The sequence below is a fragment of the Betta splendens genome, chromosome 3 (assembly GCF_900634795.4).
Source record: "Betta splendens chromosome 3, fBetSpl5.4, whole genome shotgun sequence".
In the NCBI taxonomy this organism is placed as follows: Eukaryota; Metazoa; Chordata; class Actinopteri; order Anabantiformes; family Osphronemidae; genus Betta; species Betta splendens.
The window spans coordinates 12,383,058-12,408,219 of NC_040883.2; the positions used below are offsets into that span (position 1 = coordinate 12,383,058).

Below are 25,162 nucleotides of genomic sequence, written 5' to 3' on the forward strand. Positions count from 1 at the left end.
ACTAAGTCAGAGGCGGCACCTGAGCGTCTCTCCTCTCTCTCCGCGGGGAAGTTGACGCAGCTCCACGCGCGCCAGTCCGTCCGCGCGTCCGCGTCGCTCCCGGCGCAGCTCGCGCCTCAATCCCACATTCCAGGAGAGAGGCACGCGGCGTGCGTCCGAGGGCGTGGATATATCTTGAGTGGTTTGATGGATCACTCTGAACGACCCGGCGCCCGTTACGCGGGAGCGGTGCGATTTTTCGGACATTAACGCTTATGGATCTCACAAAGTGATGTTGAACCTGACACCTCAGCTGCGCGAATAGAAAGGTAAGCTGGAAGTAACGGTCTGACGGCAGTTTGACTCTTTCACGGGGAAATCTTCACAAATTGACTGATCACTTTTGTCTTAAGGTGTTGCCAAACCATTCTGCGTTTTTGCCAACGCGCGTCGGAAGGTTTTTCACTTTAATGACAGATTTTAAATGACCCTCTGATTGGAATTGGACCGAACGCGGGTTATAATTAACGCCGCTTATTAACAGCCACGCGCTCCCGTTCGTCAGGAGGCTGCGAAACTTGTCACAGTAGTGATACGGTGGGTAATTGTTAACGCGACTCCGCTGATGCTGTGAATCAAACAGCCTCACGGCCGAAAGGAGCGGGCTCGATACCGTTACATGAAACCTGGAATTCGTAATCAAGGTAATTGAGTCCAATTTGACCAATTCAAACCCAACTGTCTAATCACCTGTGAGAATAGTCAAAGTGAGCTGATCAGTGAGTCTGAAACACCCAACACGGACGCATCTAGAGAAGGATGATGAGAGTTCACCGCGTCCAATCCTCCGTATGACTCATTTCACTTGTACGTAAAGTTTCTGTCAGGTTGACAGGGGGAGAACATGGACGTCGAAGGTCTCATTCAGCACATTGAACGAGACATGGAGGCCACTTCCTTTCCTTTATCAGACACCACCGGCTGGCTGGACGACGGGAACGAGACGACTGGGAACCAGTTCCAGCAGCCCCATTGGCAGGTGGGAGGGCTGAAGTCAGAGCCAGCTCCTTCTTGTTCAGCCTCAACCATCAAGTGACGCAGTAATTCCTCATGAAGGGGATAATGTTTTATTATTAATAATCAGGATAATAACACACAGCTCAATAAAGAGATATTTCTGTTATGATTCATTAACTTCTGGGATGATTTGGTTTAAACTGGTCTTTTTACAGTATATATAATATTCAGAATCTCTTCTGGTGCAGAAAAAAATTGTCAGATGTAATTTAACTATACTTTAGGTGTATGTGGGCTTTTTGGAACAGCTTTTATTACGTTTGGTTCATTTCATCATCATTGGTTCAGCATAATTCAAGCTTCCCCCTGATGTTATTTCGTTACCGATATTGATTTGCTTGCTGACCTTTGGACCTGACGACAGTGAGACACAAGAGATGCTCTCTGAATCCCTCTCCTCTCCTCCCAGGTGGCTCTGTGGGCCATCGCCTACTCCCTCATCATCCTGGTGTCCGTCACCGGTAACGTAACCGTGATCTGGATCATCCTCGCTCACAGGCGCATGCGCACCGTCACAAACTACTTCATCGTCAACCTGGCCTTCTCCGACGTCTCCATGGCAACCTTCAACACGCTGTTCAACTTCGTCTACGCGCTTCACAACGACTGGTACTTTGGCCTGGCGTACTGTCGCTTTCAGAACTTCTTCCCCATCACTGCCATGTTCTCGTCCATATACTCGATGGCCGCCATCGCAGTGGACAGGTGAGGAGGCCAACAGTCTGCTGTCGGCGCCGCGACGCTAATATAACGACTGATGCTTTGAGGAGCTGCATTAATTACAGTCAAACGGAGATGGATGAGGATTTAAACCCTGAACGCAGCAGTCCGGTCACCACCTCACCCTCTGTGACGCATTCAGGGTCCCTTATTCATTCTGTATAGGAGCTCTCGCTATTCCACACTTCAGCCTTTGCCGAGAACATCCAGACGAGACCACAGCGACGCGCCTGTCCTTGTGAAATCGCGGCGCATTCACACTCACGAGCATCCCTTGATATCAGCAGCAGCGGCAGCAGCAGCTGTTCACCTGCTTCGAATGAAAAGATGCTGAGTTAAGGCGACATGGGTCAACAGGCAGCAGAGATGCAGATGTCATTAATGCTCACTGGAGCATTAACGGTCAGTCTGCTCCCACCGTCAAACTGTGCTGAAATTATGATGCCGCGTATCGACTGAGTCACCCGTTTATTCCAGATCCACGCTGGTAAAACACAATGGCTGTGCAATAAATAATGTAGGCTCAGTAGAAAGCCTCCGCTCAGTGTCGACATGCAGCATGAGACCCTGAAGGTCTCTGTGTGGCTGCCGATGGGTGTGTTGATGAACGAGGCATGCTCAGAGACACCCAGGTGGAAAAGCTGCTTAGGACTCAATAATTCCTTCTTCCTTGCCGATGTGTGGAACCACCCGTTAATGTGGCTCGAATGGACTTCTCCGCGGCGCCATCGGCCGAGGCGGCGAGCAGGAGATGATTAACTGCACTTTAGGCTAATCAAATCAATTCTGATTGAGCTAGCTTATTATCACAAATTACAAAGGCCTCTCCCGAATCAAGAAAGTCCTCAATTAAAACTCAAGCATCGGCATTCTTAGTAGAACGAAACGGAGGGCGAGACCTCAAACAGGATGTTTAACACAGGGAAGGAGGGTCAGCACGAACGAGATAGATCAGCTTCAGCCAAGTAGAGCTGGGTACGACTGGAGGCAGGTAGGATGAGGGCGAGGAGTCCGTGTTGTCTCACCTCTACCTGAACACCCATCCATCCATCTCCCTCTGCTCCCCCGCAGGTACATGGCCATCATCCACCCCCTCAAGCCCCGGCTCTCCTCCACCTCCACCAAGGTTGTGATCGCGTTGATCTGGATCGTGGCGATCGCTCTGGCGTTCCCGCAGTGCTACTACAGCGTGACCCAGTTCTACTTCCCCAGAACCGTGTGCTTGGTGGACTGGCCCGATGATTATGGGGGGAAACATCAACTAAGGTGAAAGTCTGCTGGAGCATCAGGCTTCCGAATCCTTTAGGGTCAATAAGTCATTAACCCTTTAATGGCTGATCCGTTGTTCCACCTGACTTTCATGTGTCGCCGTTGGTCTCTCCCGAGACCAAATGCAAACAAATGTGGAACCATGAAAAGAGAGCATTGTAAATGGGTGATAGATTATACCTTAGGCCTCCTCCTCTATTGTGAGGGGGTCAATCGATCCGATGGCTTCGCTTGGGCCAGTCTGTGTTCTCAAAGGGCCCTTTGTCTTTCAAGTGCAGATGTGCCGCTCAGGAAGCTCCTCTTGAGCTTTGCAGACACTGTGTGAAGCGACTGTACAGTTCGAACCCAGAGGAAACAGCCATCGTTCATATCAGAAACAGACACATTTGGCTAAAATGAAGATTCTAGACGTGTCACCCAGCAGTGGGAAATCAGTAATATTATCTCTTAACTCTTCTGAGCCTTTTTTAGGTAGGACCCAGATTTCAGTCCCACATCCTGAGACAGATGCCTCTTCTTTAATTGGGCTGCTTTTATCCAAACCAATTTAATAGTTTACAAATGAATAAGTGTCACTTTTTTTCATCATTGTCAATATTAATTCAGAGCTGCGTGCTTTTTATGAATAAGCAGACATGTTTACATTCACAAACATAATTAGATTCTTCTGTAATTAGCGTGGTCATGATTCACGTCTTTGCTTAGGTTTAGGCAGAGACAGCGTCAGGGACAGGCAAGGTTCATACACGATCGATCAGCAAAACCAGGATACATGAAAACACGGCCAGACAGGAACAATGAACTGGGGGAACAACGATGACACACGAAACAACGATCTGGCAAGGGACTATGGGAACAGGTGGTGGTTAAATACAAAGTGACTTGATTACTGATAACGTGCAGGTGTGGGTAATAACGACCGGTACTGACAGGGAACAGCTGTGACAACGGGTAAACAGGAAGTAAAGCAGGAACAGAAACAGAAACCGGGAGTGCTACAAAATAAAACCGGAAATGGAAACTGGAACCAAAATAAAACAAGGAGCAGATCCAGAGACTGTGACAGGTTTACTATAAGAGCTTTGTTTTCTAAGTTGAAGAAAGTCCCCAAAGTGCAGCCACTTCCCTCCATAAGCTCCACAGAGGGACTGAGGATCACTCCTATCCAGCGGATTGGAGTATTGTAAAGCTCTGCTCTGACTGACTGATGGCGGCTTATCACCATCTATTACTGCAGACTTAGGGGCTTAGGGGCTGTTTGAACTTCTCCTTCACAGCGTAATGATTTTCCATGTTATACGCAGTCACGCCGGCTCTTGTAGATGCGCGATGAGATGACGAGACGTGAGGGGTCACTTTCAAAGTCGGGTCACTTATTGGAGCAGATTTATATCAACCACGAGGAGCCGTCGCCGAAACCTGGACTCCAGCTAAAATCCTCACACTCCTTCAATTGGTGATGACACAAAGAGCACTACGATGGATTTTCGCTGTCATGACACCAGTCGATTCTCCCTCTGTAGTTACCAGTATGCGCTGATACTGCTGATCTACCTGCTCCCTCTGCTGGTGATGCTCGGGACCTACAGCCTGGTGGGCCAGACGCTGTGGGGCGCTCACATCCCCGGGGAGGCGTCGGACCATTACCACAGCCAGATCACCGCCAAGAGGAAGGTCACTGCTCCACCAACAGGCATCACTGTCAAAATAATCACGTGATTCATTCAATTTGGGCACAGCCTTGCGTTTCCTGTGTGATCTGTCGCAGGTGGTGAAGATGATGGTTGTTGTGGTGGTGACCTTTGCCCTTTGCTGGCTGCCCTACCACGTCTACTTCATACTGGGATCATTTAACAGAGACATTTATAAACAACGCTACATTCAACAGGTCAGCGTCTCACTTCCTGTGGTTTATTCCTGTGAGTTGGACTTAATGGTTCAGTAACTGGTTTCCATTCCTTCTCAGGTGTATCTGGCCATATTCTGGTTGGCGATGAGCTCGACCATGTACAATCCAATCATTTACTGTTGTCTCAACCAAAGGTGAAACATGTATTCACACGCTCATTTGTTTTTTTTCTAAAGAAGTGCGACCAGAAAACCCAGTCTCCTCTGGTTCTAGGTTCCGCGCCGGTTTCCGCCACGCCTTCGCTTGGTGCCCCTTCATCAAGGTGACGGAGGAGGACAAGATGGAGCTGCAGCACACGCACACCTTCAGGGTGACCATGACCCGCAGCCAGCGCAACAACAGCGCGCACGTGCACGTGCACGCGCACGCCTCGGCCAGGTCGAACTCCAACCCCGGCAGGGAGCCGAGCGCCAGGAGGGACGTGGGCCCGAGCCTCAAGGAGCTCGTTCACGACTCGCACGCGGCGAGGAGGCCGGAGGACGCGAGATCAGCAGCAGCCGAGCTCATGGACGACGGCCCCCCGCGGTGAAGCCGACAGCGTGAACGAGAGGGCAGACAGGTGGAAGCAGGGGTGGCAGCTGAGAGGCAGCTTCTGGTGACTCAACCAACACAAAGCTGGTGACCCCTGACCCCCCAGCGGGGGAGCACCTGTCCCTTTGGGTCCTTTGACTCGTGCAGATGGATGATTTTGATTTGCAGATGGTGGAAAAGTCCAAAGAGGAGTTTATGATCTTCACCACTTTTCTTTTTCAGTTCTTCTAAAGCTGCAAACGGTGACACTCCAGTGTAGCCGGGGTTGAGGCTCCTTTGGTTGTTAGTGGTTCTCTAGTTAGTGCACAGAATGGATGGATCCACAAAAACCAAACTCAATACTGTCCAAGACGCAGGACATCAAACATAAAGAAAAGTTGTTCAAAAATATTTATTAAAATGCTACTGACCCCATTGAAAAATTCATATTTAATCTTACTACTAATTAAATTAGCTTCAAAGCGCAGGTTAGCTACATCAGTAGCTAAAAAAAGGCTTGTGCTCATTCATTACATTCATCCATAGCTGCTTTCGTGCAGGTGTCCAGTTTATCTCAGGGCTGATATACAGAGAAACTGGCCTGACTCCATTTCTACTGTTGCAAAGGAAAAGACATACGTGTGTTTGTGGCTAAGTGATGATGACTAATGACTCTGGGACCAGAGTGCTGCAGCCTGTTGCCAGGTTCAGAGGCGTCGAGGGTCATAAACACAGTATCATGGATCCATTCCAACACTGTTTGTCATATTATCACATATCTGTTGCCGTGCACTGCACTTCACTGGGTCGTACAACAGTTTTCTCCTGTAAAGTCCTGGTTAAACAGTAAAAGTGATGTGAAATGTAAGTTTGCTATTTAAAGTTATTACTGTAAAATATGGTGACGACCTTTTGTGTGTGTTGTTGTTTGAAGTATTTACGCCATGATGTTACGTCATGTGGGAAAAAAACATCTGTGATTTGTGTTTGTCAGACAAATAAAAGACAGACGGACACAGGTTTGCTTTTATTTAGTGGCCGAGCGTTGGGCCGGCACAGTCCAGGTTGTGCACTGTGACGGCCGTACAGTAGCTAGACGGAATATTAAAGGGAGCCTCGCTGGTTGCCCCTTTTTAGCAGGTGCAGCTGGCTGCGGTTGGAGTGCTCGTCTGTGCTCACCAGTCAGGATTTAAACCTATTTATCCGCTTACAGCACCGACCGGACGCATTAGTGCAAAAATCAATCTCTTTAAATTTATTACAGTCTTGAACACCACAAAATGACACCTCCGCTCGCTAAAAAGGAGCATTAGGTTATAATTGAGCTGATTTCACTCATGTCAAAGAGGACTAGAAATACTGAGCTGTGCTACTTGAATGGGCCTCACAGCGACTCGCTGAGGGCAGCGTTCGGCCGCTCTTGTTCTCCCGGCGTCTGCGTTAGCACCACCTCCTGCTGCTCAACGGAGGATTTGGACTTCAAAGTCCACCGTCTGACATTAGAGCGCATCAGAGAACACTAGACCGGAAATAAACTGGATCTGATCCTGTGCCTACAGCAAGAACATGTTAGGGGTTCATCAGGTACCTTCTGAGGTTTGGGTCATTGCAGCAGAAACCCAGTATAAAAAAAAACAATAAATAGCAATGATGTAGGTTTAGCATCATGTATTATATCTGGGTTAGACATTACAAACCCTAAACAAATATATTCCCTTTCATTCATTCCACATTTATACATCATCTCATGTCTACTTTACAGTACAGACAGAGAAGCCAGTGAACAGCAGACGCTTGGTGGCTTCGTCTACAGTAAATCTGCTTTTCCTGACTGTTGGTGTCGATCGCGTCCCGCAGCTCTCGCACCGGCGTCGTTCGTCGAATCCTCCAGCTGGTGACGCGGGAGCATCAGGAGCCAGTGAAGTCTTTTTTTTTCCTGCCCAGGAGCTGAATGTGCGTGTTTTATCTCTACGAGTTTAACCCCAGAAACAGCCTTGGCCTGGAAACAATGGCTAATCAAACACAACCTAAACTACGGCACAGTGCGCGACTCGCTGGAGCCGAACACAGCAGACGCACGCACTGGACTAGTGACAAAAGAGAGGAGGAAGAGGAGGAGGAGGAAGGGAACCAGGGAAATGGGGGGGTTGGGGGGTCAGCGAGGGGGGGGGGGGGGGGGGGGGGGGGGCGCTTCCTATTGACCGTTGAGCTCCTGCCGGAGGCGGCAGCCCACGGCCGTGATGAGCGCCGCTCCTTTGCCGCTGCCGTCCTCCGACAGCAGGAAGTTGACGTTACACTGGGGAGCGAGTTCCTCCACCGTCTGGTGCATGATCCCAGAGAAGCTAGAGGGGGGAGGGACAGGGTGAGGCGGGGGCGGAGGAGGCACAGACAGGACAACGCGTCAGGGCACCGATGAGCTGAACTCACTGTGGATGGAGTTTGTACAGCGTCCCGTCCACCCCTATGGTGATGTCCAGGTGGTCCAGGCCACGGTTCTCTCTGATCTTGTCCACCACGGCCGCCATTCCCGCCCCACACAGCTGAGCAGCGCGGCACGACACCGCTCCGCACACCTAGCGAGACCAGGTAATCGGGTTCATGAGTGTCCGACGTGTGTTACGAACGTGTGTCACGAACGTGCGACCGCTGACGCTCCTCACCTCTTTGACAATGATGCTGTCGTCACAGGTGCTGTCCAGGCCCAAGTGCTGCAGGATGGACCTCACCTGCAGCAAGGCCAGTCTGTCACTGGATGGAGACACGCAGACACGGACGGAGGCATGAGAGGACATGAGGAGGTCAAAACAAGACTGGGCTCAAACGGGCTGCGGTCGTACCTCTCTATCTGCGACAGGAACTTGGTCTCGAAGATGCCCCTGGTTTTTAGCGTTTCAGAAATCTGTCCTCGGAACAGAAATCCTCTCTTGGTCAAGTCTATCAGGATGTTCCTCACAATCTCACCGAGGTACATGCCGCTGCACATTTTCTCATATCTGTAAAGCAAAGGGAGACGTCCATGCAATAGTGGAAACGCTGTAAAGGCACGGATCCAGGATGGAGCTGTGCGTTCGTTTTAACCTTTGTTTGCCTGGGTTGAGAGAGAACTCGTCCACCGCTCGGTCGTAGTCCGTCCTAAAGTCATCGAGGCACCCGTTGTCGCCGAACGCGCCCCACTCCATGTTGACGCACATCTGGCCCTCGTCTCCCTCAATCATCTCGATGTTCCTCATCTCCTCCATGTAGCAGGCGTTGCTGCCGGTGCCTGTGAACACACACACACACACACACGCACACACACACACACACACACAGACACACACAGACACAGACACAGACACACACACAGACACACACACACACACACACACACACACACACACACACACACACACACACACACACACACACACACAGGCGTTAGAGCAGCAGGGCAGCGACCACGGGGGGTCCTTCCATCCGGAATAGCTAAAGCTGTGCTGACCGGCAATGAGTCCAACTTCACAGGTGGGTTCCTCGTAGGCGCAGGTCATCATGGTTCCCACCGTGTCATTGACAATGGCCACGACGTCCAAGTCGAACTCCTTCAGAGGAAAACACAGCATGAAGCAGCGCGACACATGACACGGCAGCAATGAACCCTCTCCTGAGGACGGACCTCTCGCCTCTTAATGGCCTCCCTCAACAGCCCCACCACATCTTCTCCTTCACAGTCTGTGGCCTTGAAGCCTTTGGTCCATGTCACCAGGATGCCCTGGACACAAACACAAAAACGGAGGTAAATAAACCACCTGTGAATGTTTCAGAGCTGACACACAAAAGGGAGAGGCCACCCACAGCATCCAGGCTCGTCTGCTTGCAGGGGAACGAGAAGGTGAAGCCCATCGGAAGACGGGCGTTCTTCATCCCCATGTAGTCCAGGAAGTCGCTGATGCAGTGCACGATGTGGTCAAACAGCTGGAAGATGACGGAGACGAGATTACCCTCCCTGCTGCGAGTCAGGAAGCCTGGAAGCGCCGCCTCCACCTCCGCTGCGTCTCACCTCCTCTCCCGTGCCCTGCATCACCTCCAGGGGAATGGCGTAGATCTTGTTGTGCATCTCCACCGAGCGTCTCTTCCCAGAGCGGATCTTGACCAGCAGAACTCTGAAGTTGGTTCCTCCCAGGTCCAAAGCCAGAAAATCTCCATATTCTGGACAGAAGAGACAGGCGAGTGAATAAAAGCGTGACCCCTTGGCTTGAGGAGCCGTGCGGGAGCCGTCCTGACCCGAGCCGTCGGGGGTGCTTCGAACGAAGGTCGGCAGCATTTTGACAGTAGCGATGTCCTGCGTGCTCCTAGACAGCCCGTTTTCGATCTCGGTCCTCATTCGCTTCTTCACCTGTAGAATGGAAGAGCGTGTGAACAGCGTTGGGGCCACGCCTCCAGACGCCGCGGCGCCTGTAACCGAACCCCCTCTCTCACCTCCAGCAGCTGCTCCGTGCTCAGGCGGAACTCGGACAGCGTTTGGTCTATCTGCCGGTGCTGCTCCGCCAGCCTGTAGGCCACGGCCGTCACCATGGCGGCGCCCTTCCCGCTGCCGCTCTCCGACAGCAGGAAGCGGACGTCCGAGTCCGGCACCAGGCGGCGGACCGTCTTGTGGAGCCGCCGGGCGTACCTGAAACAGAGAGGCGGGCGGCGTCAGAGAGGCGGGCGGGGCCGGGGAGCCGGGCGGCGCCGGGGAGCCGGGCTCGCGTGACCAGTCGTGGGCCGTGGCCACTCACTGCGGGTGCATCTTGTAGAGCGAGCCGTCGATGCCCACCGTGGTCCGGAGCCGGGTCACTCCTTTGTTCTCCTTGAGGCGCGTCAGGATGCCGGCCAAGGTGGCCGCGATCAGGCTGGCGGAGCGGAAGGACACAATGGCACAAACCTGCGGGAGGAGGAACGCGGATGAGACGGGCTCCAGGTCCTGTTAATGGACCTGACTGACAGCAACAATACACACGTGCTGCACGGCGATGCAGTCGTCGGCCGACGGCTCCACTCCGAGCTTAATTAGCACCTCCTTGGCTTTGGTCAGGCCCTCTTTACTCCTGATGGGACGACAGAAATAGAATGTGCATGAGCGACTTGGCCTGAAGCCTCCAGACCACGTGGGGCCGCGCCTCGCTCACTTCTCGATGGCGGAGACGTGCTTGGTCTCGATCTTCCCTCTGGTGAGCAGCTCCGGGGTGATCCTCCCCTCGAACAGCAGGCCCTCCCTGGCCATCTTCACCAGGATGAGGCGCACCAGCTCGCCCATGTACATGCCGCTCACCATCTTCTCGAACCTGCCGGAGACACCGGGTTAGAGTGGACCTGCTGCCGGGCCCACGGGCCAGAGGGAGGCGGCGCCGCGCGGCGCGGCACGCACAGCTGCTTGCCGGGGTTCAGGGAGCCTCGGTCGATCTCCCGGTCGAACTCCGTCCGGATGTCCTCCAGCATGCCGTCGTCCCCGAAGGCGCCCCACTCGGTGTTGACGCACATGCGGCCCTCGTCTCCCTCCACCAGGTCGATGTGACGCAGCTCCTCCATGTAGCACGCGTTGGTGCCGGTACCTGCAACACATCGTGCCGTTTAACATGTGGCCGCATCAGCGGCGACGGGCTCGTGTCCGCGGGCTCGTTTTCGCACCGACGATGATGCCGACTTCACAGCGCTGGTCGTCAAAGCCACAGGTCATCATGGTCCCCACGGTGTCGTTGACCACAGCCATGATGTCGGCTTCGTAGTCCTGAAACGAAGGTCGGGTTCAAACCAAACACAGGGGCAGAAGAGGCGTCAGAAGCTCAGACTCACGCCTCGTTTCTTGATGGCCTTGTTGAGCAGTTTGACCACGTCCATCCCCTCCACTCCGCTGGCCTTGAAGCGCTTGGTCCATGTTATCAGATGCCCCTGAAGGCAAACAGAGAGCGGCTCAGAGGAGCGGGCAGAGACACGACAGGGCGGAGGCCGCTACGCAGACTCGGCTCTACCTCGTCCAGCTTGGTCTGCTGGCAGGGGAACGAGAAGGTGAATCCAACCGGGAGCTTCTTGTCTTTGATCTTGTGCTTGTCCATGAAGTCGCCGAGACACTCGGCCACGTGGTCGAAGAGCTGGAAGCCACACAGAGCGCCAGGCGTTAGGTCAGGGGGCCCGGCCCGCGTGCAGGCCTGCGTCAGGGTGGACCTACCCTGGTCCCGGTGCCGTGGATGATGTCCTCCGGCGTGTCGTAGATTTCGCTCTCCATCTGGACCGTCTGCTTCTTCTCGTGGCTCACTTTGACGCGGAGGATCCGGAAGTTACTGCCGCCCAAGTCCAACGCTATGAAGTCTCCTTTCTCTGTTGGGAGACGAACAGTGGAATTGTTGACATTACGGTTGAACGCACGCACGCACGCACGCATGCACGCACGCACGCACGCACGCACGCACGCACGCACGCCGTTTAGGACGGGCACTTTAATTAACAGGACAAACAAGACTGCTCCCATTTTTATTTCACTGTCAAATAAGTACTTTATGAACCACAGAGAGAAGGACGTAAACCAACATGGAGTCTGATGCTATAGTGATATGGAGCAGCTCTACCACGAGCTGTAGCAGTGCTCAGACGATGCCTCAGACTAAATAAGGGAGCGTAAGATGAGATATTTACAGTAAATATTAAGCACTAAGCTGTTATTCTGGTTCAAATAGACTGTGCATGTATTTGACTTGAATTGTTCTTTCTTCATAGAAACAACAACACTTTAAGCTTATCTCCCATCCTAAACCCCTAAATAAAGTAACGACCATAAACAAACTTCTTCTAACTGACTGAATATAAAGCTACTTGTTAAAACATGTAGAAGGTACAAAACAGCAAACTGACCTAAATCTGTAATTGCACTGTGGAACTACAGTAACGGCAGCATGAGGGTGTGTGAGGGTGTGTGTGTGTGGGTGTGTGTGAGCACAACTTTCAGACAGACCACAGCACATTTAGGTTTTTCTTTGTATTGATCTGTCTGTTCGTAATGGAAACAAGGAGACGGTGGATTTTGCTTCCATTAACATTCAGCTGACTAAGTTGTAAAGTCCATCATTCAGGCTCCAACAACAATAAAGTACATGTATAATGGCCTGGTACTTTTATTGTGTAGTGAAGCTGTGATTAATATGTCCAGTTCTCATTCCTAAGTGTGTGTTTCTTGTTCAGGTCACTGTAAAGTGGCGGTACCGACCCGAGCCATCGGGGATGGACCTCACAAACGTCGGCAGCATCTTCAGCGTGGCCGTGGGGTTCGTGTCCCGGCCCAGTCCCTGAGCCAGCTCCCGCCGAAAGCGCTGCATGATGTCCACCAGCGTCTCGTCGGAGAAACGCATGGAGTAGAGGTACTTGTCAATCTGAAATGAAGCATCAGCTCAAATCACCTTCGTGTACAAGAACCATTAACAGTCAGTCGTCCTGGGTTTAAAGACAATGCATTCTTCATTTTCTGGAAGCAGGATGACACATTCAATACAACCGTCCTATCTCTCCTGTGTCATCCATGAACAGTCCTATATAAGCTAGTTTTATTTCTATATGGCTTTATTGCAAAGTAGCCTAACTGCCTTTATCACGTCTATTATACAGTGGTCTGATTGTAAAGTCAGTGTCTAATGACAAGAATCATTAGTGTGGCAAAGGGCAAGACTGAGTCCGGGTGGATCCAGCCCTGCTGTCAGGGCAATAATCTATGAAAGAAGGAAGCTGGTGGTGTTTATTATGGGTTTGATGCTCATAAGTTCAAGGTGGACAGTAAGTTACAGTTGCAGATGATTCTGGGGAATAAATCCAAGTTGAAGATAAGACAGAGCCAGTGAAGGTGTGCCCTGAAGCCACGAACAGTGACTGGGACTCACGCCTGCAAATACGGGCCTTTCGGAAACAGGATGTCAAACAGTCCTGGTGAAATCCACTGTTGCATTAGTCGATGCGATGACGCAAGGGCTCTCTCTATGGTGTGGGAGTGTGACAAACCCAGGGCCGAGTGTTTGTCCACACGTGACCTGGATTAAACGCTGCGTTCATTACGAGCGTGTGAGGCTGAGCAGGATTAACACGGCCGGCAGCTCGCACCCACAACTGGATCATCATCAGAGCAGTGACAAATCCCCGGAGAGAGAGAGGGAGGGAGAGAGGGAGGGAGAGGGAGAGAGGGAGGGGGAGAGCGAGGCTTGTCTGCACTGTTAGTCATTGAAAGAGCCTCACATAAAAATGCTGCATCATCCTACAAGACGAGTTTCCTGTGCTCTGAGTGATTCAACACCAGTCTGGGAATGCTCGAAGGAAGGAAGTTATGGGAGGAAAATCAGGTGGTGAATCCAAGGGTGACCATTTGTATATGTTATGGAATTAATTAAGTTTCAAAACTTCTGATCCACTTGTTTGTTCTACTCGTTTTTTTAACTTCTCTGAACAAGGATTTTGAGACATGGTGAGTTGAGAGTCACTTCCTTGTTGCAGCCTGCAGCTGCTCTGACGGTGTCACATTCCCTACATTCTGCCGACATGTGGAGTCTGGAGTGAAGGGTCATTAGCATATGCTGTTGTCATGCTTTAGACCACAGCTAAATAAACGAAAGCCTGCACCGTAGTTGTGTAAACCAGCTGAGCGAGGCCGGAGGCGTGGAGCCCCCGCCCCCCCACCCCCCTCCAGCTGCTGCAGCTGCAGCCGACCCTGAGGACTGTGTGGTTCCCGGGGAAGCTAGCATCAGAGACATGTTGGTGCTTGTCACACACACACACACACACACACACACACACACACACACACACACACACACACACACACACACACACACACACACGATGCACTCTCTACCTGTGTAGAAACAATTAGGCCTCCACACCCTCAACTACACGCCAACGATGGATGAAGTGCAGCTACAGACTCACATCTACCTCAACATATAAAGACGAAACAATCAACCAAAACACAGAGTCTGACAAATAATACCTAATGTTCCTTATGACATCTAACAACACTTCATAGTCTAAACCATGGAGATCTTAGTTCTGTCTGACTGTTAACCAGTACATTGCTAAACTAATAATAAATCATGGCTGAGTGATTCCACTCTATGGATCATTTCAGCCCACTTTAAACCAATGAATGTTTCTTGCAGCTCCTTTGCACAGCTCTGCCCGTCAGGTGACAAAAACACATCGGAGCAGCTTTGACTCCAACCTGGAGGTCAACGCTGCCGCCCTGTCCCTCCTCACCACCGCTTCTATGGGAGCTCATGTATTATTTCTAATGATGCACACTGAGGCCGACAGCACCGCTGTCTTCACTCATCATCATGTGCGAGCTCAGCTGACGAGACGAACCCTCGTTACAAAGTGTCCGAATGAAAAGTTGGACTCATTCTCCACACTAGAGACCAACTTTTCCGCAGGTTCAGTTCAGGCTGCAGGAAAGAGCGCTGCCGCCCTGAGCTAAGACTCAGCATTCTGCAACTAGACAGACTGAACATTTATTACAGCAGGGCATCACCTGATCTCATAAAGCTCTGATATGCATCTGGGGCTTTATGCTGTGCTTCAATGCAGATAATGTGGAGGGAAGGGAAACAGGCCACTGTGGCCTCCGCTCCATGCGTGAGTGTGTAGTGTGTACTCTCTCCACCCTGCACACCTCAGACACACAGTGTACAGGTTTCAGGAGACCTCCCCTCCCTTTCTGCCTTATTGCTTCTTGCTCTCCTTTTCTGTTTGCATTCCTCCGCTCAACAATACCCTGTCCTCCCGTGACTGCGAGGTGGTTTGAGGAAGCAATGAAACCTGACTCCATTGTGTGTGTGTGTGTGTGTGTGTACGTGCACACACAGCTTCAGCGTGTGGAAAAATACTGCCTCTCCTGCACTTTCCCTTCGTTCAGCGTGAACAAGAAAGTCCAGTCAAAGTCACTGCAGACGGCTGAGGGCGGAGGAGAGCCGGTCAGCTGACAGGGCCGTGTGACGGCTACATCCCAGTCAGTCAGAACATCTGTAAATGATGTCGCCCGTAAACCTTCTGTTGCGGCTGTGGATTTCCTGCAGGGCTCTCACAGCTACAGAAGTGGCGTTCAGGGCCCTGAAGCTGCACAATAGCCGCACACCTGCCAGCGAGTGAGTGTAAGCCTGTCACCTGTGGTCTTATGGCTCAGAGCTGGCCTATTTTAGGAAGAGAGAGGCCAAGGGAGCAGGCGCAGAGGGAGGGAAGTGTATTGTGTTACATCAGGTCCTGGATACAGACAAATGCCTTTCACCTCCACGAGCTGAGCTGACGTTGGCACATCTGGAAACAACAGCGGACAGGAGGCAGAGGTGGAGGGAGGAGGTGGTGTCTTCACGTCACTCAAAGTGAGGACAATGAATATAGGTTTCACGGCCTGTTAAAACTGGTGATGCCCTGTGACATCATCAGTCAGCGCCCTCAAAGAGACACTGCGCCACACTTGAAACAGAAAGCACATGGTGAGAAACGGCCCAGGACGAGTTTCGTGGCGCCGCGGGCGATGCGGGAGTCTGTTTGTCTTCAGGTTTATAGATTAGGACTGGGTTTATTGCCTGGCAACAAATGTTTATGTCACATTAAATCAAGAAATACTGAGAAGTGCCGCGACCTGCTGCGAACTATGAGACTGGACAGACTCCATTCTTCTATAAACACAGACTTCTCAAACGTGTCACCTTCATATTTTTGCTTCTAAATCAGCTGTTTTTATTCACACTCATCACTTCTTGTGTCATTGATTCATCTTAAAACACCTGAATGATAAAGCAGACGAGACTCTATGGACAAACATGGAACGAGGTGAGGAGAAGCACCGTTACTATGGTGACGGTCATGTCCAAAGATCATCTAAACATACTTTAAAATTAAAAATGTTTATTTGTGGAACGAATATTCAGCCTTTTGGCTCAATTGTCCCAAAGTAAAGCAAAAGGATCGATTTAATAAGGACACAAAAGAGAATCTAAAATGAGCTGTGTCCTTGGTGTCAGTTTGTTCAATGACTTCCTCTTCCTCCTCCTTTTGCCACACCTCTACAAACCTACATCATGGCTCTAATCACACATCCGTGTGCGGCGTGTCTGGTTACACATGCTACTACGTGAAACTACCCAGTGTGCCGTCTGTCACGTCTCCCCCCGGCCGGACTGAGCCTCAGTCACACTGTGACTCAAATCAGAAAAGAAGAACAAGAAGGTTTTTGAGCTGCTTCTCAGAGACGATGAGGGTTTCGGCCACTTCCTCAAAGAGGCTCACTGCACAACAAAGATTCCTTTAAACAGTGGAAAACTCCAGGGTTTTGATGAGCACAGAACAAACTCAGTGACCCCTGTTACACGCGCTCCACTCTCCTCTCCTTCCATTTCATTTGAAGACTTTCCCTCACATCACTTTCTGTCGCTCATTCAAACACACATCAACACTGGAGGGGGAGCACTCACCCTTTTAACCTGGTCATCCTTGAGTTCAGTGAAGTAGTAGGCGAGTAGCTGGGCGGCAATCATCCTGCTCCTCGGTCGCGCTCATACACATGCACGCACGCACACACCGCCTCAGTCGCTCACACGGTCACAGTGAGCGAGATGGAGAGAAATCCAAACTCAGAACTCGGAAAAAGCCTCCAAAACTCCGCTCCGTGAGCCCAGTCTGCCACACAAGAGGTGTAAAAATATCCCAGGTCCAGTCCAGAGTGGTTTAAAATAGACTGAGCTGCTTCATGTGCGGCTAAGACCAAACAGCTCTTCCTCCTCTGAGCATGTGAGTGAAGCCAGGAAGCATGAGTGAGGCAGCAAGTTGAGCCATAGGAGGCAGAGAGAGGCAGGGCAGGGCCAAAGCAGAGCCCGGCCCACTGTGTGCGAGCTCACTGGTCTGGGACTGGATGAGGGAGGGTGGAGCAGCACATCCTCTCCTCTGCAATTGGCCGGTGGACAGTTGCCTTGGAGGCAAATTCAGGGATGGAGGAGGGGGGTGAGTGGGAAGCAGGAGGGGGAGGGTTTTACTGAGGAAAGAGTAAGGTGAGGTGGGAATCTGGGGTTTACTGTTTCCAGGAAGTTGTGTGCCGGCGAGGTGAGTCACACGGTTGTGACGCGGGTCGGTCCACTACAGCGTAAACCTCTGTGGGCAGCTGTCAGCGCAGGGTGGAGACGAGCGGAGCCAACGGCACCGGGGTCACGTCCTGTCCCGGAAGGAGGCTCACGCACGGAAACAAAGAGGCTCCTGAGGAGCAGACGCGTGTCAGCACCACCTGCGACCGCTCTGCTGTAAGTTAAGCAGCAACAAAGCCCCCCCGCTGTCAAATCAGCCTTTACCTGGACACAACAGGCCCGGAGAGAGGGGCTTCAGTTCTGTATTCATCTTCTATGAGGGCTGTGCTGTTAGTCGCATCCTAGTGTTTGAGGCCATCACCTCCATTCACTCTGTTATTCTCTTCTTACATCGTACATTGACACTGTTTCGCTGATCTGGGTCTGGAGCACAGTTACCTTCCTCGATAACGTCGTCCCATCATCCACGTGCGCTGGCGTCCAGCCGCCGCCTCTACAGCATTGTCTTAGGCCCTGGAGCATTTCACCCGTGCGCTGGTTCCAATCCTGGTTTCAAGCTTGGACGCGCTGCGTCTCCACAGTCGAGCCGACCTTCCAGACGGCCGGCGCTTCTAAAGAACCAGCATCTGGACCGTGCCCTTTGTCCGTTTGTGTGTCAAAGCTGTTATTGTTGTGAGGCAGATACACACACACACACGCACGCACGCACGCACGCACACACACACACACACACACACACATACACACACACACACGCACGCACGCACGCACACACACACACACACACACACACACACACACACACACACACAATTGTCATTTGTCAATTGTCAACAGTTAAATGGGGATTAGAGAATAAAATAAATAGAAACTAAACAAAGGTGAAAGTGGGAAAGGACGAGACAGAGAAGGAACACGTCAGCGACTGTCACAGTCGGTGCTGCTGTGCAGCTACTAGGTCACTACTAGGACAATGAGGGATTACTGTTCTGTTTGTGTGTGTGTGTGAGAGACGCAACCTCAGATGACAACATTCTAACATGTTAATCCCTGACAGATTAGCTGTGTCACTGTAGCACACAACCTCCTGAACAGGCTTCCTCTCCTTAAGCCACTTAGTTTTTCACTTTCTTGGTACTTTCTGCCTTCGCTTTTGTTATTCTGTTGTTCTCGCTGACTCGTCATCTTAAATACGCGATGAATAGATCAGAATCCGTCCACTGGCCACCGCACCACTTCCCACAGTCTAAATAGGTGGAGATTATAATGCGATTTGCATCCTGTAATAGAGCTTTTATTGTGGCCCAGGCGTTTGGGCTCGGCTCCAGTCAGACAGATAAAGCCCAGAATGAGCAGAGTGGCACAGATGTCAGTCAGACAGCGGGCAGAGAGACAGACGGATCACACGGCAGAGAGTCAGAGAGCCAGAGAGCCAGAGAGCCAGCTCAGAAGCAGAACACAGCACCGGTTGTCTTTTATTGTTGGGGAACGTGGTCAGCGGCATTCCAGTCCTCCTCATGCCCTCATCAATACTGAAGGACTGCTGACTAACACACACACACACACACACACACACACACACACACACACACACACACACACACACACACACACACACACACACACACACACACACACACACACACACACACACACACACCTTAGCTTTGTTTTGCTGTCTCCAGAAAGGAAAATTACTGCTCAGTCTTGGTCCAAGTAAATTAAGAACATCTTGAGCTTGTTTTATTTTTTTTATTATATTCATTATTATTCTATTATATTTCTGGTTTACAAATGACAAACCCAAACTCAAATTCACCTCAATAACAGGTAAAAACAGCATAAGATCAGTAGAACAGTCCTAAATCAGTATTCTCTATCAACAGTACAGACGTTCTTGTACAGTACTTGTCCTATTGCATGTACATGCGTCCTGCTTGGAGCCTTTTCTGTGTTTATTCTCATGGAAACGAAAGATAGGTCACAAAGTCATCACGAGGTCGGCCATCGCTGACCTCTCCCGCTCCTCCTCCACCTCTATATGGCCACCGCCGTGATGAGGGCGGCGCCCTTCCCGCTGCCCTCCTCCGACGGGAGGAAGGTCACGTGACACTGAGGCGCCAGCACCCGCGTGGTCTCCTGGAGGACTATGGAGAAGCTAGAAACAGCAGAAGAAGAGGCTGTGACTCCACGCAAGCAGCGTGGGAGCGGCAGGCGGTGAATGGAGGAGGACTCACTGAGGGTGCAGCTTGTACAGAGCCCCGTCCACGCCGACGGTGGTGTTGAGGCGCTCCAGGCCTCGGTTCTCCCGGATCTTGTCGACCACGGCCGCCATGCCCGCGCCGCACAGCTGAGCGGCTCGACGCGACACCTCCGCGCAGACCTGGCGATAAAAGCCTTTGTCAGTGTTGCAACAGTGGGCAGACGCACGGTGCCACCGGTTGCTCAAGCGGCCGGTATCAAATCACTGCACACAAAGCAGGGCGACAATCCGTCTTACTTAAGCCGAGGTTGCAACAGAACTCAAACTTTAACTCTTATCCTCGTTCTGAAATTGGGGACAAATATGAGACAACGCGATGAGGCTGCAGAACTATGAGCTTCTTACAATATATTTATCGACGGTGAAGCAACACCAGCAAATGTCTGCGTCAAACCTCAGCCTCAGCCTGCTCTGCTTCATCAGTCGGTGTTTTACCTCCTTGACGATGATGCTGTCGTCGCAGGTGCCGTGGAGCCCGAGCTGCTGGAGTATGGACCTGATCTGCAGCAGCGCCAGGCGGTCCCTGTGGAGACGCAACGCGGTTACACACACGGCGGAGCCGCGCAGCAGCAGGGAAAAGCCCATTCAGAGGTTTAGCTTTGAAGGAGAAAGTGCAAACAACACACAAACACACACGCAGGTTCTCCTACCTCTCTATCTGCGACAGGTATTTGGTTTCAAATATTCCAGGTGTCTTTAAGGTTTCGCTGACGTGACCTCTGAACAGCAAACCTTTCCTGGTCAAGTTTAGCAGGACGTGACGGACGACTTCCCCTAAATACATCCCACTGGTGAGCTTCTCAAACCTAAACACACAATGTTGGTAAAAGTCCGTAAGGGCCGCGAGGCAAAGACGGCCACTAGAGGTCACCCCACACACACACACACACACACACACACACACACACACACACACACACACACACACACACACACACACACACACACACCTCTGTTTTCCAGGATGCACTGAGTTCTGATCCACCTCGGTGTCATAAGGGGTGATGATGTCGTCCAGAGAGCCGTCGTCACCCAGACCTCCCCACTCGATGTTTATGCACATCTTCTCCGTGTTCCTCCCGTCCTCCGTCTCGCCTTTCTGAAAGCAGACCCCAGCATGAAGCGTTCCCAGCGTCTCCCCGACAAACTCGGCACCGCCTCTGAATCCTCTACCTTGTCTGGATCCTGAATCTTCACTATGTTCTTCACCTCCTCCATGTAGCAAACATTGGAGCCGGTCCCTGTGAAGCCGAGTCACACGGTTACACTCTGTGACGCGGCGCCCACGTACGAGGCGTTTACGGACCCACCAGCAATCAGTCCGATTTCACACTGGGGGTCTTCGTAGGCGCAGCTCATCATGGTCCCAACGGTGTCATTGACCAGAGCTACGATATCCAGGTCAAACTCCTACAGAAGCCAGAGAGTGTGAATGCACTGAGCAGAGACAAGCTGACAGGTGAGCGACAGTCTCACTGACTTACATTGCGTCTCTTAATGGCCTCACGCAGCAAGTTCACCACGTCGTGTCCTTCGCAGTCTGTGGCCTTGAAGCCTTTGGTCCAGTTCACCAGCGTTCCCTGCACAGGTCGGAGGTGGGACTCGTTAGCGACCCCCGGTGTCCGTGGCCGGCTGCACATCAGTGAACACGTACCGTGTTGAGGGACGTTTGCTCGCAGGGGAAGGAGAAGGTGAAGCCTGCGGGGAGGCGGGCGTTCTTTATGCCCATGTAGTCCAGGAAGTCACCGATGCACTCAGCCAAGTGGTCGAAGAGCTGGAGACAGAGGAGGAGTGCGTTAGGGTCGCATGTGTCTGTGCTGCGGTGCCGCTTGTGTGCGACTTACGTCTTCCCCCGTGCCCTGCATTATCTCCAGCGGGATGGTGTAGATCTTGTGGTAGAGCCGCGTGTTCTGCTGAAGGCCCTTTTTAAATTTCACCAGCAAAGCTCTGAAGTTGGTTCCTCCGAGATCGAAGGCGAGATATTTCCCGTGCTCTTGAAGGCGAAACACAAAATATCTGGTTCAGTTCAACACCCATCAAACACGCAACAGGCTCCGCTGCGATCGGAAACGTGTGCGCGGGGTTCGATGCCTTCGCTGACCTGTGCCGTCGGGCATCTGGTAGACAAAGGAGGGCAGCATTTTCATGGCGGACTGATTGGACCTGAGCCCGGCCTCCAGGCCTGCCCTCATCCTGGCCTTGACCAGCTGCAGCTGGCTGTGGTTCAGCCTGAAGGGAGCGAGTGCCGCATCCACCTGGAGAGGCAGAAACAGCATCACAGCTTCTCAACGACTGAACGACAGACGCCTCACAGCAGGGGGTGGACTCGCCTGGCGTCTCCGGGCCACCAGCCGCTGTGCCACCGCCGCCACCAGCGCGGCTCCTTTGCTGCTGCCGCTGTCGGACAGCACGAATCGCACGTGGCAGTCGGGGAGCAGGCGGCGCACCACTTTATGGAGGCGCTTCGGGTACCTGGAACACAGAGGGGCCACGGTGAGCCTCTGGCGGCCTCTAGTGGCGGCAGACCAGCCATGGGCAAACACGAGGTCCGCGCTCGTACTGCGGGTGAGTCTTGTACACGGTTCCGTCCACGCCCACGGTGACCCGCAGGGACCTCAGGTTGCGGTTTTGCCTGATGCGGGCCAAGATGGCCGCCAGCGCCGCCGCCACCAGATTGGAGGACCTGAAGGACACGATGGTGCTGACGTGCTGCACGGCGATGCAGTCATCGGACGACGGGTTCAAGCCGAGTCTGGTGAGGACGTCTCTGGTGTTGCTTAGACCGTTTTTGTACCTGAAAAACACGGGTGTTAGCAGCACGTGGGCTTTCAGGGCCGGGTGGTGTGTAGCAGCTGATGACGGCAGCTCACTCCTCCATGGAGGCCACGTGTGCAGTGGTTATGGTCCCCGTGGTCCTCAGGGCGTCCGACACGTGTCCCTCAAACAGGCGACCCTGTTTCGCCATCTTTAACACAACCAGCCTCACCAGCTCCCCCAGGAACATCCCACTGACCATCTTCTCAAAGCTGCGTTAGACGTTAGAGAGGCAGAGCGGTGGGTTGATTCTGCGTCCTCTGGGCCAGAGCAGCAGACAGAACCCGCAGCCTTCCTTACGTGTGCCTCCCGGGGTTCAGCGAGGCAGAGTCCACCTCCCGGTCAAACTCGGTGAGGTAGTCGCTGAGCGCGCCGTCGTCTCCGAACGCCGCCCACTCGGCGTTGACGCACATGCGGCCCTCGTCTCCCTCCACCAGGTCCACGTGACTCATCTCCTCCATGTAGCACGCGTTGGTTCCCGTACCTGCGGCGAAACCGTGCATGAAACACAGGCATGCGACACAAACACGCACGGGTGAGGGTGAGGTGAACGCACCGACGATGAGCCCCACGTCGCAGTACTGGTCATCGAAGCCGCAGGTCATCATGGTGGCCACGGTGTCGTTCACCACAGCTAATATCTCTACGTCCATTCCCTGAGAAGAACGCGTCGGATCCCAAACACATAGGACATTCAATCTCCATCACCATGAAGAGTGCAGATCAGCAGCCTGTGCATTGAACCTACGCCAGCCCTGTCGATGGCCTGTCTGAGGGATTGGGCCACGTCTTTGCCCAGGAGGCCCCACGCTCTGTAGTTCTTACTCCAGTTTAACAATAACGCCTGTGGAGGAGAGAGCAGCGCTTTAGACAAACGCCTCTAGCGTGAGTGCAGAGGACGGGAGGAGGATCACGGTCCCGACCTTATCCAAGGCAGAGTGTTCACAGGGGAAGGAGAAGGTGAAAGCCAGCGGATGCTTCTTCTCCAGACTAATGTTCTTCTCCTGCAGGAAGTCCTTTAGCGACTCTGAGGCGTGGTCCAGTAACTGCACAGACAGAGCAAAGCGGTTCTGCTGTGTTCTGTTCTGGGCTCTGCTTCCACCTCCGTCCTCCTCCACTTACATCTGTGCCTCTGCCAGTGCGTATCTCTGCAGGTATGGGGTAGGTCTTCTCCTCCATCTCCACCCCGCCCTTCCTATTCCCCTCACCCTCCCTCACTTTCACTTGGAGGACCTTAAACGCGGAGCCACCGAGATCCAGCACCACAAACTCTCCCTTCTCTGCAGGAGTGGACACAATAGGTTATCTGCATGCATGTATCTGCATAGGTTTCACCGAAGGACAGGTTGTTATTAGTATTTCCTGGCCAACCGGATCTCCGTTCTGTGGGTTTTGCACCCTTCAGTGCTTGCTCCGAACATTTGGACCAACACAAATTCAGACATTTAATCTGCTTGGACGACCTGTTCCATCAGGAGTGGAGCGGACGTATGTCGGCAGCATCCTCACTGAGGCCGCGGCGTTGCTGTCTGCTGAGAGCCCCTTCTTCATTTCAGCCTGGAAACGAGCCGAGATGTCCTTTAGCTGGTCGTCATGGAGACGCATGGCATGCAGGAACCTGTCCACCTTAAGAGAAAGCGAGACAACGTCAACAAAGAGCAGACGAGGCTGTCAAGATGAGTTATGTGATAAGTGGGTCTACGGTGTGTGATGTGATCAGGGGAAACAGATGGAAACCAGCACTTTGCCAAAAGTGGTGATCAAAGAAAGAGCAAGAACAGTCGGAGGTGGGAGATAATGTTGGTATCAGCGCAGTTCACAGGCCAAAGTCCTGGGGAATTATTACTCTCATTGCGGTACTGTGAAGTTGTGTTGCTCAGGGGAGTGTCCGTAGTCTGAGTGTGTTTATCTGCTGTGAAGGAGGGATGTTAATAATTGTCCAAAAAAAAAAGAAAAGACAAACGGTGGAACACTAACCGCCGATTATGGCGAGTTGATCATGTTGTTTGTGGACTGACCCTGGTCTTTTCCTTTTTAATTTAACAATTAAAACACGTCTGCAAAACCTAAATGTGAAACTAAACTAGTACAATTGCAAACTGCTATTTCAGTTTTACTGGGTTAATGTTTACACCACAGCAGATCATATGAAGTACAGGGACACCACCGGGAACAAAAAAGTATTGTTTCACTAACACACATTTACAGCGACGTCTTTAGTGTTCAGCTGAAGCCTCTGTGTCTGGTAACACGTCTCACCTTCTTGGTGGGATCCTCCTTCAGTTTGGAGAAGTAGAACGAAAGGAGATGAACAGCAAACATCCTGATGGACGAAGCACACCACCATCCAGATGTTTGACTTCCTGATGCAGCTGCACAGGCTCAGTGAAACCCAGCAAAGCGTCTTCAGCGTGTAAACATATTGAGCTCCACAGAACGGGGCCAGTCCTGCTGCCTTGGTCTCACGCCGCTCTGACAGTCTGACTCATCTGAGCAGAGACCAAGCTCTGAATTAATTCAATGATTAACAACAGGCCAAGCCTCTTTCCCCCATCATTT

The 25,162-nt window shown here is 52.1% G+C and overlaps 3 protein-coding genes across 7 annotated transcripts; 1 reads left to right on the top strand and 2 right to left on the bottom strand.

The window, feature by feature from the left end:
• tacr2 (tachykinin receptor 2) lies at window positions 1-6,480 on the top strand. Of its 5 annotated transcripts, none has more exons than XM_029144269.3 (8): window positions 1-308; window positions 857-1,018; window positions 1,466-1,665; window positions 2,848-3,042; window positions 4,569-4,719; window positions 4,814-4,933; window positions 5,012-5,088; window positions 5,168-6,480. In XM_029144269.3, the coding sequence occupies exons 2-8, from the start codon at window positions 884-886 to the stop codon at window positions 5,481-5,483; spliced, it is 1,194 nt and encodes a 397-aa protein (XP_029000102.1). In that variant the 5' UTR covers window positions 1-308; window positions 857-883; the 3' UTR covers window positions 5,484-6,480. The 5 variants fall into 5 exon arrangements, with proteins under 5 accessions (XP_029000102.1, XP_029000100.1, XP_029000101.1 ...); XM_029144267.3 differs by having other exon boundaries at window positions 2-308; window positions 1,466-1,761; XM_029144268.3 differs by having other exon boundaries at window positions 2-308; window positions 867-1,018; window positions 1,466-1,761.
• On the bottom strand, window positions 6,477-17,262 carry hk1 (hexokinase 1). The gene is made up of 21 exons (XM_029144266.3): window positions 16,924-17,262; window positions 12,681-12,843; window positions 11,649-11,797; window positions 11,452-11,571; window positions 11,276-11,371; window positions 11,111-11,210; window positions 10,851-11,034; window positions 10,612-10,767; window positions 10,443-10,530; window positions 10,222-10,367; window positions 9,923-10,115; window positions 9,728-9,839; window positions 9,504-9,652; window positions 9,299-9,418; window positions 9,120-9,215; window positions 8,946-9,045; window positions 8,543-8,726; window positions 8,302-8,457; window positions 8,125-8,212; window positions 7,892-8,037; window positions 6,477-7,806 (listed from the first exon to the last, which is right to left on the bottom strand). The coding sequence occupies exons 1-21, from the start codon at window positions 16,984-16,986 to the stop codon at window positions 7,659-7,661; spliced, it is 2,757 nt and encodes a 918-aa protein (XP_029000099.1). The 5' UTR covers window positions 16,987-17,262; the 3' UTR covers window positions 6,477-7,658.
• A 2,002-nt stretch (window positions 17,263-19,264) lies between these two features.
• LOC114852122 (hexokinase HKDC1-like) lies at window positions 19,265-25,090 on the bottom strand. The gene is made up of 21 exons (XM_029144265.3): window positions 24,863-25,090; window positions 24,067-24,229; window positions 23,726-23,883; window positions 23,527-23,649; window positions 23,352-23,447; window positions 23,160-23,259; window positions 22,904-23,087; window positions 22,660-22,815; window positions 22,350-22,583; window positions 22,120-22,261; window positions 21,891-22,044; window positions 21,634-21,782; window positions 21,444-21,563; window positions 21,274-21,369; window positions 21,100-21,199; window positions 20,963-21,030; window positions 20,740-20,888; window positions 20,440-20,595; window positions 20,225-20,312; window positions 19,764-19,909; window positions 19,265-19,684 (listed from the first exon to the last, which is right to left on the bottom strand). The coding sequence occupies exons 1-21, from the start codon at window positions 24,923-24,925 to the stop codon at window positions 19,564-19,566; spliced, it is 2,766 nt and encodes a 921-aa protein (XP_029000098.1). The 5' UTR covers window positions 24,926-25,090; the 3' UTR covers window positions 19,265-19,563.
• Between the last annotated feature and the right edge of the window lie 72 nt (window positions 25,091-25,162).